Source organism: Zophobas morio, unplaced genomic scaffold, assembly GCF_036711695.1.
Source record: "Zophobas morio isolate AGI-343-1 ecotype UQ-CSIRO unplaced genomic scaffold, CSIRO_AGI_Zmor_V1 ptg000002l, whole genome shotgun sequence".
In the NCBI taxonomy this organism is placed as follows: Eukaryota; Metazoa; Arthropoda; class Insecta; order Coleoptera; family Tenebrionidae; genus Zophobas; species Zophobas morio.
Window position 1 is genome coordinate 13791074 of NW_026972107.1, and position 19282 is coordinate 13810355.

Consider the following 19282-nt stretch of genomic DNA (forward strand, 5'->3'; position numbering starts at 1 on the left):
TATTGATGATGTTTTGGTTTTTAAAACACTAACTAAAAAGTTGATATTTACCTTTAAAATATGGCCCTTAGTTTTACAATAAGTATTGCATGAAGTTTCACCTTTCTTAAATACTATTTTGACCTAATAATACAGAATTAGTCTACAATTATTGCTATTGACAACTCTTTAGTTTTAATTTAAAAATGCATTCTTATTTTACTGTCTCTTTTTTCATTATTAAACACATAGCGGTGATGTTCTGTAGGTACTGTTATTTCAGTATCCTTTTCAACAATGAATCGATAATTGAAAAAGAACAATTTACAGCTTATGATTCTGAACTGCCCACATAATAATAGATTGACCCAATACATCAGAAGAATTATGCATTTTAATCGACATTAGATGCTTAAAATTGCAGTGGAATTTATGAGACTACTATTCAAATACCTATATAACTGTATACAGACATGTTTTTTAATATGTAATTGATTTTTGACGTTTCTGAAATACTAATACATTTTTGCTATTTTTAGGTTTCGCCCAGCTGAAAAACTCCTTTAGTTCCTCAGGCCCTGGTTCCTGTTTATCAGGTAAATATCTCTTCCATTTTCAAACGCAAATTTACTAAAGTACATTCACTAAATCACTGTACGTTGTAAAAACCAATTGCGCCGTTTTATTTGCTTCAATAACATTCACTATTATGAAATATGCGGGTATAACTGAACGATAATGTGATAAATGGTAACTGTAATATAAATAATTGTCAATTGTAGCGAACGCGCACTCTGTATATTTAATGGTGCATAAAATATACATCAGTGAAGAGTGGAAAGCAGGGCTGAGCTGAGCCTCTGATAAATGACTCGCGTAATGCCTAATTAGATTAAGCTAATGCACTTTCCATTACACAATAAAACATGTCTCTGCAAACTTTTTTCACCAAATAGAATGCAACCCTTTTATAAACCACTTTTAAAATACCGATCGAAGCTCGTCTCATAAATCAAATTCGAAGAGTATTAACCTGCTCGATTGTAGTCCTGGGGTAAAGCAAACAAAGAAATAACGGAACGTGTGTGATGTGTTGACCTATTGGCGGATATAGCCGGCGCCATGTTGCAAAATGGCGTGAGTGTTGTTTCCGGAAACAAAAGAACGGTGAATAATGAGCCTGTTTGCGTGCCGTACAGCGGACCAGTTCTTCACTCACCTTCATTGTCCAATCAAAACAGTTATGAATTTATTGGAAATTGTATTACTGGGAGAAAAAGACAGTATTTCCAGTGGCAATTACACCGCTCGTTAGAACGAAAGTAAAACTGTAGAAAATGTTCCGGAATTGGCGCGAAGAGAGGGCGAGGGGTGATTGCAGGGGCGGATTCAGAAGCACAAACTGAAATTATTTTAGTTTTATCTTAATATAGCAGATTTAAACAGGAGATTAACGTTAAATCTGTACTCTGTAAAAAAATCATAAAGTGTAAATTAACGTGAGTATTAAAAAAATATTATTAAAGATTAATTAAAATAATAAAATGAACAATACATTTTTATTTCTGAATATTATAAATATTTCACTTTGAAATTGAAATTTATTGAAATAATATTAGCCAAATGACGATGAAATAACGTTTTTATTACGTTAAGATCACTGAAATTTAGCTAAACCACTATCAACGTTATAGAAACGTACCTAAATATAACGTGTACCTATAGTTTCAAGACGTAATATTTGGACATTTAAATTTGAAAAATTAGTTAAAAAAATAAAATTCAAGTATTAAAAAGGAAGATTTTAAAAAGAGAAAAACATGATATGAGTAAGGTGGTTTGACTCCCAGGCCATGTCAGGTCAGGTCAAGTCAGGTCAGGACAGCTCAGGTCAGGTCAGGTGAAATCAGATCAGGTCAGGACTTTGGGTATAAATGACTTATAAGTTTCTACTTGTTTTTGTTCATCATTTTGAATACTCTCATGTGATGAGAAACCCTATAAAACAGTTTTACTTTAATATTTTTCGACGTTTCGTGACTCCTAGGGTATAAAAATTAGGTTCTGCGATTCCGCTTACCTATCATCTACCACTGTCCCGATTTTTAATGGACAGATGATCTCCGAAACTACTGGACCGATTGTTGTCAAATTTTATGTGCAGTTTAGGAATATCGTGGACATGGTAAAACTCTAATCAAAGTTTGTCTAGTGATCCCCACCGCAACTCAAAATTTTGCATATTAAATTTTATTTGGATTTCATAAAAAAGCATTTTTGGTTTATGAATCTGTCTTGATTTTTTCCCTCGACATTGGAATTTTTGTAAACAAAATTAGAATTAACACTTCACAATTTAACTTTGAAATTATAAAACCAAAGCTTGGTAAATTTGTTAATCAAAATTTGTCTGCTTCTTACTCGAAAAAAAAAATTATGACGTTATCTCAAAATTTTCCCTAATAAATTCTACGTAAAATGTGCAAAATATTTTAAGTCTTACTTGTACTTTATGACTGCATTTATATTTAACTTATTATAACTTTTAATGAAAAAATAAAATTCTCAAAATCAAATTTTATAATTCTTCAAAGAATTTGGAAATATTGTGCTTGTCAATTATGTGTTCAATAGCTACTTGTAATTAACGCTAGCAATATGTATTGGCTGAAGTTTCAGTTGAATTTGTTGTGGGTTGTAATAAAAAAAATAAGTGTATCAGTCCTAAATGTTAATAAGAAATTATGTAGTGACTTATGAATGCGGACAAAAAATGATAAACACAAGTGAAAAGTCGTTATTTACAGATATTTCAGTTTTATTATTCAAATATGGGGTGCCCAATTAAAAGTCCTTGGTTTTATACAGTATGTCCCCGTTCACAGGAGGAAAAAAAAACTGTATTTTCTATTTTACAAAAAAAAATGACATAGGAATAACATTTTTTGTTTAATTCAAGACGGATAAATCTGCAATTAAAATTTTAGTATTATCAGACTGTGTACTTAAAATCGAAAAAAACTAAAAGTAACGAAGAACTCAGAAATATGAAAAAATTAATTTTAGGAGTACAGACCAGGAATATTGAAGTTTTAATTGCAGATTTATTCGTTTTGAATTAAACAAAAAATGTTATTCCTATGTCATTTTTTTGTAAAATAGAAAATACAGTTTTTTTTTTCTCTTGTGAACTCAATCCGGGGACATACTGTATATTGAAAACCGCTAGAAATATTGACATTGTGTAAACTTTAATTTTTTTATCATTATTAATTTTATTTTTTTTATCGACTAAAAATGAAATAAATATTGTTGTCGGTATGTCTACTAAAATCCGAATAAGTTTGGGCCGCGACGCCAACACGTCCTGTGGGTCATACTTGGAATATACTAAATTAAACTATCCGCTTCAAGCTAAAAACAACGGCGTTTTTATAATTTTAACATATGTATCTACTTAACTGGATCAACGTGTATATATAGAAATATAATACATGATTAAACGCAATGGGAAATGTGTATGTGGAATGTTTCATAAGAAGATTCAAACAAATGCAGTTTCTTAGAGAAATTATAAAACCAAATTGAGGTATTTTTTGTGATAACCCCTAAAAATTAAAATAAAATTAGAGGTGAATTATTAAACTAAACTAAACTATTGAACTATTAAAATAACAAATATATAAATATAAATAGGAACAGTGTAATACCTACTAACAACTAAGTATATAATGTATTACAAAATTTCAAGAACATACCTAAGTTAGACCATTTTGGATTTATTCGATAAAATGAATTGTTTATTTCATTAATTTTTTTAGACATCCCGTTTATTCTAAATTCTAAAAAAATATCTGTTAATTCATAAATTACGAATGCAGACGCATAATACCGGGTGATTATTGATTGAAACAAATTTTTGGGTTGGTAATTTTGAATTATTGGCAGCAATATTGGCATGTCAGTTCACAGTAGTCAATTTTGACTCGGTATTTTGTACATTTCAGACAGGAAAAATAAAATTTGCAAAATCGATTTTATAATTTTTCGAATATAATTCTGATTTTTTCAGTATTTAAAATAAAAAGTAAGGACCGATTATGTAGAAATAGATTATTTTATAAAATTTAAATAAGATTTGCATACACAAATTTTGGTTAACGTTTAATCTGCTATACATTCGCCAGATAGACCCTATTAGGATACTTTTCTTAGTTATGGAAGAGAAAAAGAAGTAGAAATAATTCATGGCGAAAGTTAAGACACAATATATTCATCATAATTTTTTATATTTATCTTATTTTTGTTTACTATTAAAATATTTTTTTTATAGAAAATTTATAACCGTTTAACATTTTTTATGTTAATTAATGGATATATATTTTTAAATTGTTTTTTATATATTTACTTCTGTAGCTAAAATAATGTTTCTCAAAACAAAACAAAAACTTGAACATTAAACTTTATCTTTTATTTTCTAAAGCTAAGGTAACTTTAAGATTTGACTTGTTCATGCATTGAGAAAGCTTCTTATCGATTTCTTGATGAAAATTCAGCATTCGCATTCCAGAGGAAAATAATTCAGCGATAGTAAGTGTAAAGTTGAAGCTTTCGGGAGGTTGTTAACAAAGCAATAAAAATATTACATACCACAATTAAAGCATAAATATGGCTTTTCGTCTCACTAAAATGTTCACATCAATTTAAAAATAGTTTAATCACACTTTGCGAACAATTTAAACTTTTTCGTTACAAATGAACCTCTGAACCTACGATTTTCTTATTAATTTATGGAACCACTTAGTGCATGCCTCACGGCTTGTAGACGTCCGAATCCGGCCCTGGCTATTTGCCGTATAATAATTCTTCCGATCCCCATATTTTGGAGTTATAACTGCGTTGCGAGGGAGCAGCTCGTCAGAAGCTCATTATCAACATCCCCTTGCCAACCCGGAGTTATTCCGGAAACCCGGACCCTACAACATCCACTTCGCGGCCATATTGGCTCCAACTCCATGACTTTTATGAAATATTTAAGTCGCCACTGCGGTAATCCAAACCTGGAATGGAAAGGTCGGAATAACAAATTGGTTATTAATCTGTGCCGATTTCGTTACCAATTAACGCCGGTTTCAGAGTTTGCGGAAGATAAAACTAGTTGCAGATTAATCTTCCTGTATAAATATTCCACTAAAGTTGGAAGTGTGAAGGGTGATTGAGGGATTTGTTCGGCTGTGTCAGTCTTAATTGGAAACCAAAGTGACAATTAGAGTTTCTCGCCAATAACTTGATAATATTATAATTGGAGAATAGCTGGGAGCTTCTTTTCCCCTCCGAGCCCTTATTTAGACACAATTTGCCTTTCTTCTTTTACGGACTCGAAAAACTTACAAAGAATAAAATCCACACTTTTTTAAAACATAATTACGCTTCTTTTAACAGCTTGTTAGAGTTGTCTAATCGGTTGGAAGTATATAATGACACACAAATTGGATATTACATATATATTTTTCTGCGGCTTGGATTTTTTTAAACACGTTTCAAGTTCACAAGAGAATGTCAGTGTTCCTGTTCTATATCTATTATTTAATAGAAAAGAATTTCTTTGTTTTCAGCGTTTGGTTGTAATACACAGGTATCAGATTTCCCTTATGCTTTTGTTTGGGTGATGAATGTGAATCTTAAAAAATGTATTATTAGGTGTTTGAATCAGATTCGGTAAGAATCGATTCCCACATGAAAAATACTTGAAGCTATAAATGAAATTCTTGAAATTCTTTTCAATTTAATTCCGCACTCCCCCGCTAGGCGTTCATTTTAGCTTAACAAGTTAATTCCTATTCGTTATATGGAGTCCCTCAAATAAGTTTTCGAGTTTCTTTATACAAACCCCAGCGACGACTTGAATGGTTGTTAGTATTAGGAGGGTTTTTAAACTTGTTCGCAGTTTTAGAAATACTCGCAGCCTTCCTCTATAGACAACGTTAATGGACATATATCGAAACCGGACTCAGGAATTAACTTCCTAATTTTTAGAACTCTCAGAGTTGTCGGATGAAAGCATCTGCACATGTAACTTAATACCTAAACTCATTGGCGCCACCACCAATACTGCGTTCATCTGTCATAACACTGCTAATGACGGCTCAAACTAATCGAATTCTTTGAAGATTCCAACCAATAGAACGCTGTTTTAACTATAGCCGGGCTTCTTATTGACCGTCTTTTTTGCCAAACAAAATTTGAACACCTTGATGCATTTCTTTAACTGTAGGCGCAGATTCCGGGTGAGTTGGCATTTTTAACAACCTCCCGAATTTTACGAAAACCATCTATTTTTGCGAAATTAACTCGTTTACTTTAAAATATTTATAAAAAGACCGCAAGGTGTAAAAAGGGACTCGGTTTTATAGGCCGTAGGAGTGCTTTGTGAGCGAACCTTTCTGGAATTGGGTGGCAATTTACATAGCGTTGTTTTAGATCTAAACCCAAAAGAGCTGCTTTGCTCTGCGCAAGCCAGATCAATATCAACATTCTTATTGCTAATCTCGTCGATTTTACAATTTCGTGCTAGGGTAGCTTCGGTGCAAAGAATCAGATGTAACAGAAGATACTCGTGAATTTTAGGGCGGAAAGTATAATCAATTAGAAACGGTTTTAGTTTTGTGCCGACAAAAATGTCACGCGTTGACGACCTTCTTGGCTGAAATGTTATTTTAAGAACTTGAAACAACTTTGTTTGACAAGGGGCATCTGCTTGTTTGTATAAACAGACGCCGCCTCTACAACTAATTTGAAGGATAATTTCTTATTAAGAGTAACCCGAGAACTAAAGCTTCTACAACTAGCTAAGATCAATAAATAAATTAGACGCGAGTTGCTGAAGCAATTGCGCTAAATTTATTTCGATATGTTTGTTCGTGGTTTGAAAATAGGGAAGTCGGCGGAAATCCTTCTTTCTGATTTTATTGTTCATGCAATTTTTGCTCGACATTTAACTTTCACTATGGCCTGATTTCCACCTAATGGTAACCAATTACATGCAATGACAACATTAAGGCAAGAAAAAATTTTCGTCATTCATGGTAAGTCGAATAATGAGGATTTGTAATCCCAAAGTAAAGTACTCCAAGCAAAACATTAATAACACAGTCTGTTTCATCATAATTTGGGTTAAAATTTTACCATTTTTAATTAAGCATACTTATCATTACTTACATCAAAAATTCATAACTGTAGAAGTGTGGAGACAAATTATAAGTAATAGCATTGAATCATGAACAAAAAAGGCGTGCATTCTGTCACAAGTGACGTTTCAACAACCCTTCAGCGATGACATGCACACATCCATAATTATAGCCGTGAACGTGATTGGTCCAATAACAAGCCTGAAAATGTGTCTACCTAAAGTAGTTATCTGGACAAAGAATCAAATGTGTTAACCCCTCATACGTAACCCTTTGAACATAGTGAGCTAGGTAAATACAGTGTAGGTATAAAGAGCGATGGAGGAGATACCCAGCCTTATTCGCTGTAATCGGACTCGTCATTTTCATGATAAAAGATAATGACAGGTTACCGGTAAAAAGGGAGGTCTGTTGACAGATGTTTACCCAACAAATACGTTTCTGAAACTTCCAATAACTAGCCGTCCATGACGGGTTTCCAATTTAATTAATTTCACAAAATCGAAAAGTTTGTGTGCACTAGCATTAGCAATGTTATTTAACTGGAATAGTTTTTGATGGATCCTGATTGCCAGGACTGGTTGTGTGTTAGGAGGAAATAATTTGCAATTTTGCAGAATAATTATGTTAGTCTATTAAAATTTAGCGGGAATAGAAAATTCTTATATTTTTTAACTTCTTGGGAATAGTTAATTTCGACGTTGTCCCAATTTTTCAAATATGCCTCTCATATATTAATTTTTCGTTAGTAAGCTAAACACAGAATTAATATAAATTCAGCGAACATAAACAGTAATACTTAGGATAATTTTATTTGATCGTAACTAAGAAGACCAATGGTCTTTTTTAACTCGAAAAAAATTTTCTTTTCTTCTAGAAATTGTAGTCGTTTAAAAAAATGTAACTATAGTTTGCGTTAGTTCTGTTAAAGTTCAATTTATGTTTTATAAACTGGATAATTTTAAAAATTTTGACAAATTCGTTAAGATGAACCACACTGTACGTTTACAATAGCGTGTAACAAAAACAATAATATAGCGAAAAATATTTAGAAACTGTGTACACATTTTCAGCAAGATCAATGTACACTCAGTGTTTAATTTCTTTTAATAGAACACCCTATATATATTTTCCTATATTCTCATTAGCCTCTTCCTATACTTTATAACCACTTTATTTTTGAAATTTCGATGAGACGTTGCCAATTGAATTAATTCCTTGAATTTTTGTAGCAATGTAAATATTGACAAAAATCACAATAATGTTGTTATTAAAATCTGTGTTGCAATATTTTATCGAAAGATAAGCAGAGGTATAAATTTTAATATGCAAAGTGTTCATAAAAAATTCTAAATTGTTACGATTTTCATGTATTGTTATCTCGAATAGAACAACCTGTATCTTATTTTATTTTTTGTTCTCTATATTTAGACATCTGGGTGTTAAAAGGTTCTACATTTAGGAACATTTATTTTTGAAGTTGTCTTCCAAAAAAGTAAAATCGCAATAACTATCAACTTTAAATATAAAAATACTTAACAAAAAAAAAAAACGGTGTAACGTCAGTAATAAAATATAGTGCGTTCTATTTGAGAAAACATAAAATTGTATTATTTTACAACTTTTGTGTATAGAAACTACTTTGGAGGCGTCTTTTTAAATATAAACAAATCTTTGACCACGCCTTGTCATTTATTTTTGAAAGAATTTAAAAAACCTTTCTTGTTTTACTTTTTGGAAGCGTTTGAAAAAGTTTTTAAGGTTCCTTTTATTTTGGTTTCAAAATGTCAATTTTAAAGGTGCCTATGCCTTCAACTTGTTTTGAAATAATTATAATTTGGAAAAATCTCAAGATGCTTAGAATTGTTGGGGCCTTTTGTTATTTATGTTTTAAAATCCTGAAGAAATTTCAAGATCCCTGCTGTTTTGTTTTTGAAACAGCTTGACAGAAAATGTTGATACCCTAGCATCCTTTTTTTACATGTAAAAGAACCTTAGAGGTCCGTTATCTTTTGTTTTTGGAAGAATTTGAAGAGATTTTGGACATGGTTGTTTTTTTTTTGAGAGAAAATTTGAAAAAAAAAATCAAGGGCCCCTGTTGTGTGTTTTAGAATGTTCAGGAAAAATGTTCAAAGAATTTGGAAGGATCTTAAAAATTCTTAAAGCTTTATTGAAAGAATTTCAAAGAATCTTAGTCTTAGTTTCTTTTTTGTAGATGTCTAAGAATCAAATTTTATAATTTGTTCACAATTGGTATCAGAGCTGTTCAGTACTTCAAGTAAAAGTACTTGAAGTAATACTTCAAGTACTTTAAGTACTTCAAGTACTTTACTTGAAGTACTTTTATATTTAGGTACTTGGTACTTGGTACTTGAAGTATTTCTAAAATGTACTTGAGTTTAGTACTTGATTTTGCCAAGTACTTTACTCCAAGTACTTCACTCAGTATTTTAAATACTCTTGAATTACTTGAAGTATGAAAGTGCAAATTTCAAATACTTTAGTCTCTATTTTACGAAGTTTTCACATCTCAAAATAGGGTCTGTTAAATACTTGAAGTTATTAATTCAATTATTTGATTAGATGTATTTTTATAGTAAAATCGTGTTTGTTTCCTGTGAGGTTATATTTTGATCTGTGATTGTGGATATCTTATCCACAATATGACGTACATTTCATAGGTACTTGCATAATGCCGATAGATAGGTAGGTAAGAAAATTAATGTCATAAATATGTCATTTGAGAGTGGATGTAAAATTTTCAGCGATGTAAAGTTGTGAATATATGAATTTTGTCTTTTTTGTATTTTGGTCTGGAACTTAACTTTGCGGGTAGTTTTTCAGTACCTTCCCGGTACCCCAAAGGGAATCGGGTTTGTTGACGTACCTGCTAAAGTGCAAGGTCGGATTTGAAAATATTTAAGAAATGATTCAGTACTCGTTCAAAAAGATATTTATTCTTTCATTAGTTTCTTAACCCCGCCGTGTATTTGTCAGTAAGAAGCCTGGTCAGGGCGGAGAACACGGCAGGGGATTATTCCTTTTATTATAATAGCAATAGCTGATGGCAGGTACAGACTTTCATATTTGCCTCTCCCTCCTAGAATTTAAACACAATTTTATGTTAAATATTTTGCAGTTTAATTTTCTTTATCATGTTAGACACTCGTTTTTTACCAAATTTTCTTTTTTTGTTTATACATGGTTCAGCCATATAAACTTAGTTTGTTATTACTACTTATATTTTCTCACATTACAGTTTCAAATAATCTGTTAAATTGTGTGAATTATTTGAACACCAACAATTTAAAAAGACGTAATGCAGAAAAACAATGATTTTAAAAGTCACACTAATTAGTGTCATTTATCTTTCCTGTGCGGATTTTATTTATTACCGTACAACAACTTTACGTTTTGCATTGCATCGCTTATTACATAAACCCAATATTGTTCAAAATGAAATATGTTTCGTGAAACTCGGCTCGTAGTACCAATGTTTTTTGTAATCCAGTTGATACGACCATGATTGTATGGTTTTGATGAGTACCGAATTGTACTTTGATATTGCTCGAAGGACCTTTGTTTTGTTGTGTGCGAAATAATAGACAGCGTTCGGTTTCGATGTTTAAATACAGGACGGTTACAGAAGTACTGAATTTACATTTGTATTTACAATATCAGGTAAAGATACCCAAAAGGGTCAGTGGCCCCTTCCGTAAATGGAACAAAACACATATTCACATTATAAAAAAAATACAAAGTTAATGAAATTCGCGATTAGTTAGTATAATTGCCTAGATAAATACACCCCTACGAAATATTTTAACAATAATAAATTTAGTACATAGTTACCTGAATTTTCGCAAAAGCCGTTAGGCATTCCTGAAGTCATTGTAGTTATCAGTTACTAATGTCATCTTCTTTGGGTTTTCAGGTAAAAATAAAAAATAAGCCAATCGAAAATGTAAAGGAAAATTTTGAAAGTATTGTGGCATTAGAGGAACAAAATTTTGTATAAATGGACGGAACAGCCTTACGAACCAATTATTTGTGATTTGTCAATGTAAAGTTACATACTTAGATAGACAAACATTGTAGTGATTAGTGTGTTTACTATTTAGTTACTGTAGTATTTAGGTTAATTTAGTAGTTTTTAGAATAGTAAATACGTAAGTGGTAGACAGATATATTCAGGAATATGGGGCATTCATTCCAAGAAAATTCTCAGCATTTTTGGTAACCGCAAAAGTAAAAAACGACTAATTACTTTGATCACCTTGATATTTTTCAAGCGTTATAGTTTTCGCTGAAAATGGACTCTCGTTTTAGGCATTTTATTTTTTATTTAAAAAATTCATACATTTTTTTTGAAAATGCAACATAGTGACTTAAACATTTTTATGTCACGAGCATGTATATGTATCGCACTGCTCTTAAAATTTTTTTCTGAAAAATTTCACTTTCAGAAATCCGGCCCTGTGCACTTTCACAGTGGGTAATGATTAAGGGTGCTGTAAACTGCCCACAAACTTAAACACGGAACCGGTTCATAAAATTGATATATTTTTAACACAACTTTATTAAAAAATCAGAACGTTTTGGTGGTGAACCAAAATTCAAAATATTAAAAAAAGGCAACAGAAGCCTGAGAAAATACCATACAGCGCCGATGTTTTTGTTATAAATTAATAGTAAGCATACATAGACAACGCCGTCATGTATTTTATTTTAAATTTTAAATTAGAAATAGACGTTAATTTTGTCGAAGGCATTGTGTCAACAGAAAGATGTAAAAGTATTTCAAAAGAATATTGTTTATAAATAACATAGTATTATTAATAAGTGAGCTACCATTCTGCATTTAAGTTGATGCTTATGCAATTTTTTGTGTGGCGAAATATGTATTATTGTATACTTAAATTCTGAGTATTAAAAAATTCAGTTCTAAAATATATTAAGCTTTTTTAAAAAAAACAGGAAAAGTTATCTAATTCTACAGTATTTCAAATAATTAGAAAGTACTTGAAGCATTTTCAGTACTTCAAGTATTTGTAAGTACTTGAAGTATACCTCCAGTACTTCAAGTACTCGTAAGTACTTGAAGTAATGTACTTGGCTTGTACTTCAAGTACATCTGAAAAGTACTTGATACTTGAAATACTCTTGCTGAAAGTAAGTACTTGGTACTTTACTTGAACACTATTTCAAGTAGTACTTTGTACTTGATACTTCAAGTACTTTTTTTGAGTACTTTGAACAGCTCTGATTGGTATATTGCTGTCAATGTATGAATAAATCGTTGCGGTACATTTTAATTTTTTAAATAATTTGAAAGGAGATAGGGGACTTCTGTTAGATTTTTGGTTTTTGGTAAAATACGAAAAAATTTTAAAATTTCTAAAAATTTTAGGAACATTTGGTTTTTGAAAGAGTTTGGAATGATCTAAGAGTCCTAGGTATCTTTATTGTAAAGAATGTGGAAGAATCTCCAGAGAATCTTGTTTTTTTTTTGAAAAAACTTGAAAACCCCTGGTGTTTTGTTTTTGAAAGAGGTTAATGTTTGATGATGTTTTGATTTTAAAATGTGAAAGAGTCTTTAGATCCCTTTTTATGTTGTTTCTGAAATTTGTAAAAATCTTGGAAATTTTTGTTAGATATTTTTGGGTGAATAAACAAATCTTCAAGACTCCCTTGGCTCATTTTTAAACAAATACGAAAAAATGTCTGAAACCACACAAGTGATTTTTCAAAGTTTGATTTTTTTAGAATATAAAATAGTAGGCTAAGCTCGATGTTACTTTGTTGAGAAGCCACTGAAGAACTAGAAAAAAAATTGGTTAAAAAAATCGCTGAACCAAATTTTTGAAAATACCAAATTTCAAAACTGGGGAATTAACCTCGTAATTTTGATTTGTTTTAACGAACTGCAGGTCCAATAGGCAGTTGGTTATTTATAATTTAATAATAATTTGCTTGATTACGATCCACAAAGACATTTTCTACTGTTGTCAGATGTCATTTTAAACAATTTTTATCGAAATTTTTGACTGTCAATTAAATTCACATTGAAACATATGTATGAATTACGAAGTTAATTCTTCAACTTTTAGAGTAAAATATTTTCAAAAAGATTTTTAGATTTTTTAGATAAACAGAGTTACATATTTCGTTGCGGTATCAATTAAATCAAATTTTAATATACAGAGTGTTCACAAAAAATTCTAAAAATTAGAATTCTTAAATGTCAATATTTAATTCTTTTCTAACAACCTGTATTTTATTTGTTCTATTATTCAAAAAAGTAAAAATCGCAGTAGGTATGAACTTTAAATATAAAAAATACTTAACAGAAACAGTATAAATGCAGTAATAAAATATAGAGTATTCTATTTGGAAAACAGAAATATCGATATTTGAAAATTGTAACATTTTAAGATTTTTGTGTATAGAAAATACCTTGGAGGCGATTTTTTGAATATAAACATATCTTTTACTTTTTATTTTATTTTTTGGAAGTGTTTGAAAAAAACTTTAAGATCCTTCCATTTTGCTTCCAAAATGTGAATTTTAAAGGTGCCTTTAGTTTATTTTAAATAATTTGGAAAAATCTCAATATATTTAAAACGTTGATACCCTAGCGTCTTTTTTTTATATGTAAAGAACCTTAGAGGTCTCTTCTGTTTTGGTTTTTGGAAGAATTAGAAGAGATCTTTGATATTTTTGGTGTTTTTTTTTTTGAGAGGAAATTTGAAAAAACTCTCGGGTTGTTTAATATTTTAAAGAGTGGAAAAAAATCTTAGGATCCATTATGCTTTGTTTTTGAGAGAATTTGAAAAGATCTTAGAGATCTTTGTTACTTTTTTGAGAGGAAATTTGAAAAAATAATCTCTAGGCCCCGTGTTGTTTGTTTTAGAAAATTCAAAAAAATCTACTCGCATGTGCCCTTAATATTTTTTTAAGCATATGCATGCATAGGAACCCCCTGTATTTTGTTTTAGAAAGAATTTGGAAGGATCTTAAAAATTCCTGTTTTGTTCTTGAAAGAATTTCAAAGAATCTGGGGTGGGCGCTCTTAGTTTCTTTTTTGTGGATGTCTAACAACCAAATTTTATGATTTATTCAATTGGTATATTGCTGTTTAAGTTTGAAAAAATCTTTCTGGTTCACTTTATGTTCTATTTGAGAGCTCTTTTATTTTGTTTTTTTTTAGTAATTTTAAAGAAAATTGGAGACTTCTGTTAAGTATTTGATTTTGTAAAAATCTTATGAATCCCTAGTACTTGATTTTTGAAAGAGTTTGGAATAATTCTAAGAGTCATACGTGTCTTTATTTTAAATAATGTGAAAGAATCTTCAGAGGACCTTCTTTTTTTTATTTGAAAAAACTTGAAAACTCCTGGTGTTTTGTTTTTAAAAGAATTGAAAAGAATATTTGAAGACACTTATGTTTTAATTTTTAAATATGAAAAAGTCCTTTGGTTCATTTTTAAAGGAAAAATGTCTGGGACCATAAGTGTTTTTTGAAAGTTTGAATTTTTTTTTTAAGAATAGTTATAAAATAGTTTTCAGAAGTCCTTGTGTTTTACTTTTGTATACAGGATAATAAAAAATGACAGTTAAGCTCAACGTTACATGGTTGAGAACCCACTGAAGAACTAGAAAAAAAATGGTTAAAAAATCGATGAACCAAATTTTTGAAAATACTTCACTTCAAAATTGGGGAATTAACTTCGTAATTCTGATTTGTTGTAACGAACTGCAGTTATAATAGGCAGTTAAATATTTAGTTATTATTAATTTAATAATAATTTACTTTATTACGATCTACAAAGATATTTTTTATTGTTGTCATTTTAAACAATTTTTATTGGGATTTTAGACCGTCAATTAAATTCACATTGAAGCATATCAGAAGTAATTCTTCAAAATTAGGGTAGGTATAATATTTTCAAAAATTTTTATTGGTTCAGGGATTTTTTAACAATATTTTTCAAGTTCTTCAGAGGTTTCTTAATAACGTACCTGTGAGCTTATCCGTCAATTTCTGGTCATTTTGTACAGAATATTGTTACACAGATTTTAAAAATATTTATTTAGGTTCTTTTGTGACACTGACGTCGCTTCAAAACAGTAGTTATAAGGTCTAAGAAAAGGTCAATCAGAATACCTATGTAAAAAATATAATATTATTAGTAGGTATATTGTACTTATGGTGTAACTGAAGTGTGTGTTAAGCCTTAAAAACGGAACACTCTGTATAAATAAAGATAATTTTCGTGTATGGTCCTCACTGACTTTTTTATATTGGTAATAATTAATTAATGAGGTCTCAAAGGTATTATGAACTGATTCGGCAAATTTTAATTTTTTTATGAAACCTGTATTTTTGGAAAATTAAAATAATAATTAAAAAACTCAAAAAATTGTATCCATAAAATTAATTGAGTCGTTAATTCATTCTTGTAAACATCCTGTATAGACATTTCTAAAAAATATTTAAAAGTACAAATAATGCTACCTACATATCGAACAATTTTTATAAAAAACAGATATTTTATACGTTTTTGAGATGACGTCATTAACTTTCCAGAGGGAGAATAAATAAAATACTGAAATCAAAGTTATTACATTGTCCAAATTTCGAAAGATCTTACCGTGGATTCTAAAACAAAACTATAAAGTATACTGCAGCGGGAGACCAACTTTTTCATATTCTAGTATGATATCTACGAAAAGCTGGAAAAAACCTAATAATTCGGCCAGGAAGTAAGAATGTAGTAAATATTGGCTTCCAAAAACATAGGGTGTTTCATCTTAAACGATTATTTAAAATTAGTTTAAAGCCGCTGCTCGCATAAGAAGCAAGTTAAGAAACAAAAAGCAACTTTTTCAGTAATATTTTTAGTTTATTTGCCACAAGAGAACTTAATTTTTATTTCTTTATATGTATAAAAGTATTATTTGAAGTTTTCAAGAAATTCAAAAATAACAGCAAATTTACAGGTTGCTAGCCAACATAACAGAAGGTTTTTTTGGAACCAATTTAAGAAAAATGATATATTTTCCTTTTGATTTTTTTTTTACAAAAATGTCAATTTCAAAAATATACCAGTCTGCACGAAGAAAAAATTCAGTCAGCTTTAAGGTAGGTAGGTGTCAAAATCATACACAAGAATAGCTTTGTACCAGAATCTGATTTAAAAGTACTTGTTAAATTCTATAGCCTTCATTAAAGCCATTAAAATATATTTTGTGGTTTGTTGATGTTGTTCTCTTTACGTCCACTTTATGGACACTATAGTGGACAATAAACTCTCCGCCAACTTAATAATGGCTATAGTTTATGTGTTACAACATTATACTCAGGACTAAAAACCCATTCTTAAGTACCTGTTTGCGTCCTTATGCCATATCGCATTTCTGGCACTCAACAAACCAGTGCGTATAAACAAAAGGATGTGTGTGATTTAGTTAGGGATAGATTGCTCCGTGTGAATGAAATGCGAGGTGTGAACTCCTCGAGAGCTCCACCTACGAACCCTTATTAACGGACATGAAGGGTTTAAGGTGTGAAAACACCGGCATCATGGTTGACGCATTCTACAAACGTCACGCTTTCATGCACTCGCCGAGACTTTTAATTCCTTTTTATTCAATTGTGTTCTAATTTAATGGCGGCAGCAGTCCAATTTACTGTTCTGTTACGCCAAGCTGACTTTAGACAATGTTGAAAACGGTGACATAAATTGACTATTGGCTGTAATAACATGTGCTAACTTTAGAATATCTGATTATTTGTTAGTTAGAACACTTGGTGTAAACGTTAGAAAGTTACTACTATCAGAGATATGGAAATTTGTGTGTTATTATTATTAAATGTACTGAAAGAATACTTATAGTGAACAGATCAAGAAATGATGTCGAACTTTTCTCCTAAAATGAATCTGCAGGAATCTTTGTAATGGATGTAAACAACTTCCGCAAAGCAAAGGGCAGTATATCTTCAAACTCGCCCTAAATATCAATCGGCTTAATCTAGTATGTTGGCACAATTGGATTTGCAGACCACCCGCAGCTGAATTTACAAGACTGTCCGCTCATAAATCCTCCCTGATTGGATGTTATGGTCGCATTACCAACATTACACGACCAAAATTTACTACTTATGGATCGTTACTCCTATTCTTATCCCGATCTGTTTCAGTCCCCACATCATTATAAAACAAAGTACAATGCGTCTCCCTCTCGTTAAAAAAAGCACCAATTTCTTAATAGACCAAGGTATTGGCAGCAAACAAAGACACAGAAAAGCTGTGTAATTTAAACCGATCTGCGGCTATAATGAAGATGTTAGCAGGGAAATAAACACTTTGAGCATGTTTCTTGCCGGGGGAACGAGAATGTAAGGGTGGTAGGAGATAAGGAACGAATGGTGTTTTGTAGGAAACCAAAAAATTTCTTCATTATTCTCTTGACACAATTGGGGGAATTGGAGGGAAGCGAATCTTGATTAAAATTGTGACTGCGGAATGATTTTTAAGCCGCGAAGGTCTTGAACGGATGGTTGGTAATTTTTAGGACCGAATAATGTTCCGAAGAGGGTATTAGCTGCTTCGCTACCACTATTAACACAAAAATGCATTATTTAAATACGATATTAAAGACTAAGTTATTTACTGAATATCTAAGATTTTTTACACTGCTTCGCCACGAGTGTTAAACTACCAATGAATAATTTAAACTAAATGAGACATGGGTGTTTAAAACAATAAAATATCTTATTCCGGTATCGTTTTTAAGATGAAGATCTCCGGAAGCTGCTCTCTGGGATTATAACGTATTTAAATTTTTTGCATAAATGTGCATTTAGCGTCGGAGTTGTTGAGGAAGCTGCAGTGCAGTGGCATAAAACTGAGCAGAGGAAACGATCTCGACAGTGCAGTAGCTATAAAGTACATTACTAATTCAAAGTTTGGGTGCATTTCTTGGTCCGTAAAATAACATCATGGTAACACGTCTAGACATTTGGTTATTTAACTCTTCCACACCCAAACGATTTATTCAAGATGGTGCAAGTACTTTAAATATTCAATTAAATTTTATAGATACCGGCGGCTGAAACAACATGTGCACAAGTGGATCGGTGTTGTCAATAAGAAACATTTTCAGGGGTTACTGCAATGCCCCTGGAGACCGACTTAACGCTCGATTAGGGGCGCTTAGGGAATGTAATACACTTGCTAACATGTGGACATTACTCACTTAATGAATTGCATTAGCACTAAACAAATAATCTTGCTGTATGGGCGCAAATTCGATCTAAGACGTTGATGTTGTGGATTTTAAGCAGCTCAATTCGAGAGGGGGTTACAAATTGAATTCGACGATTTATTAAAAGTTTTCTAATAGAGATTTGATTTAATAAAAATCTATTAACAAACAAAAATGTTTAATTATTATTAAAGCAAAGAAATTATAGTGCACGCTACCAAAAATACTTGTGTTCTTCGTTTTTTTTTTTTTTTTCTACAACACTATAGTTAATTCTAATAAAAACGTACAGGCAACAGCAAAACTAAATAAGAATTATATTAATACGTTATGTATACTAAAATATTAATTAATTAATAATTAAGATATCCACAAAATTTATACTAATACTGATCTGTACACTACTAACTAGTTTACAATAGTATTGACGTTTGCAATTGTTTCAAATGCATAATTTATTTATTTTAATTGGATAGCGGTTATGCAAAACTAGAAACCTTGTATCTGATGACGTCCAGAGTTGCAGTAAGAAAACAAAATTACTTTATTTTTCATAGACGTCTGCAATTTTTACATTAGGAATTAAGATAAAAATAGGGATTAAGGGCAGATTATGAACCTACCTTGAAAGGAGCATATCTACTGTATATTGTATGTTTCAAGAAAAATTATTCTAATAAATATTTTGTAACTACGTAGGTATATTCAGAGTTTTGGACAATTGGGTGACCCGTTTATCATTTAATCATTAAAATAATTTCTGCATTCTTCATTCACTAATTAAAGCACAAAGAAGCATGTCATATTATAAATTTCAAGCGAGATTTAATTAACAAAATTTTTAA

At 30.7% G+C, this 19282-nt stretch overlaps 1 protein-coding gene across 1 annotated transcript in view; it reads left to right on the forward strand.

Moving 5' to 3' along the window:
• The window catches only part of LOC135128327 (visual system homeobox 2-like), a 129478-nt gene that overhangs the window by 34988 nt on the left and 75208 nt on the right, over nucleotides 1–19282 (forward strand). The window contains exon 2 of the mRNA XM_064055240.1: nucleotides 519–575. Coding sequence (XP_063911310.1) covers nucleotides 519–575 — 57 coding nt within the window. The remainder of the gene's footprint in view (nucleotides 1–518; nucleotides 576–19282) is intronic.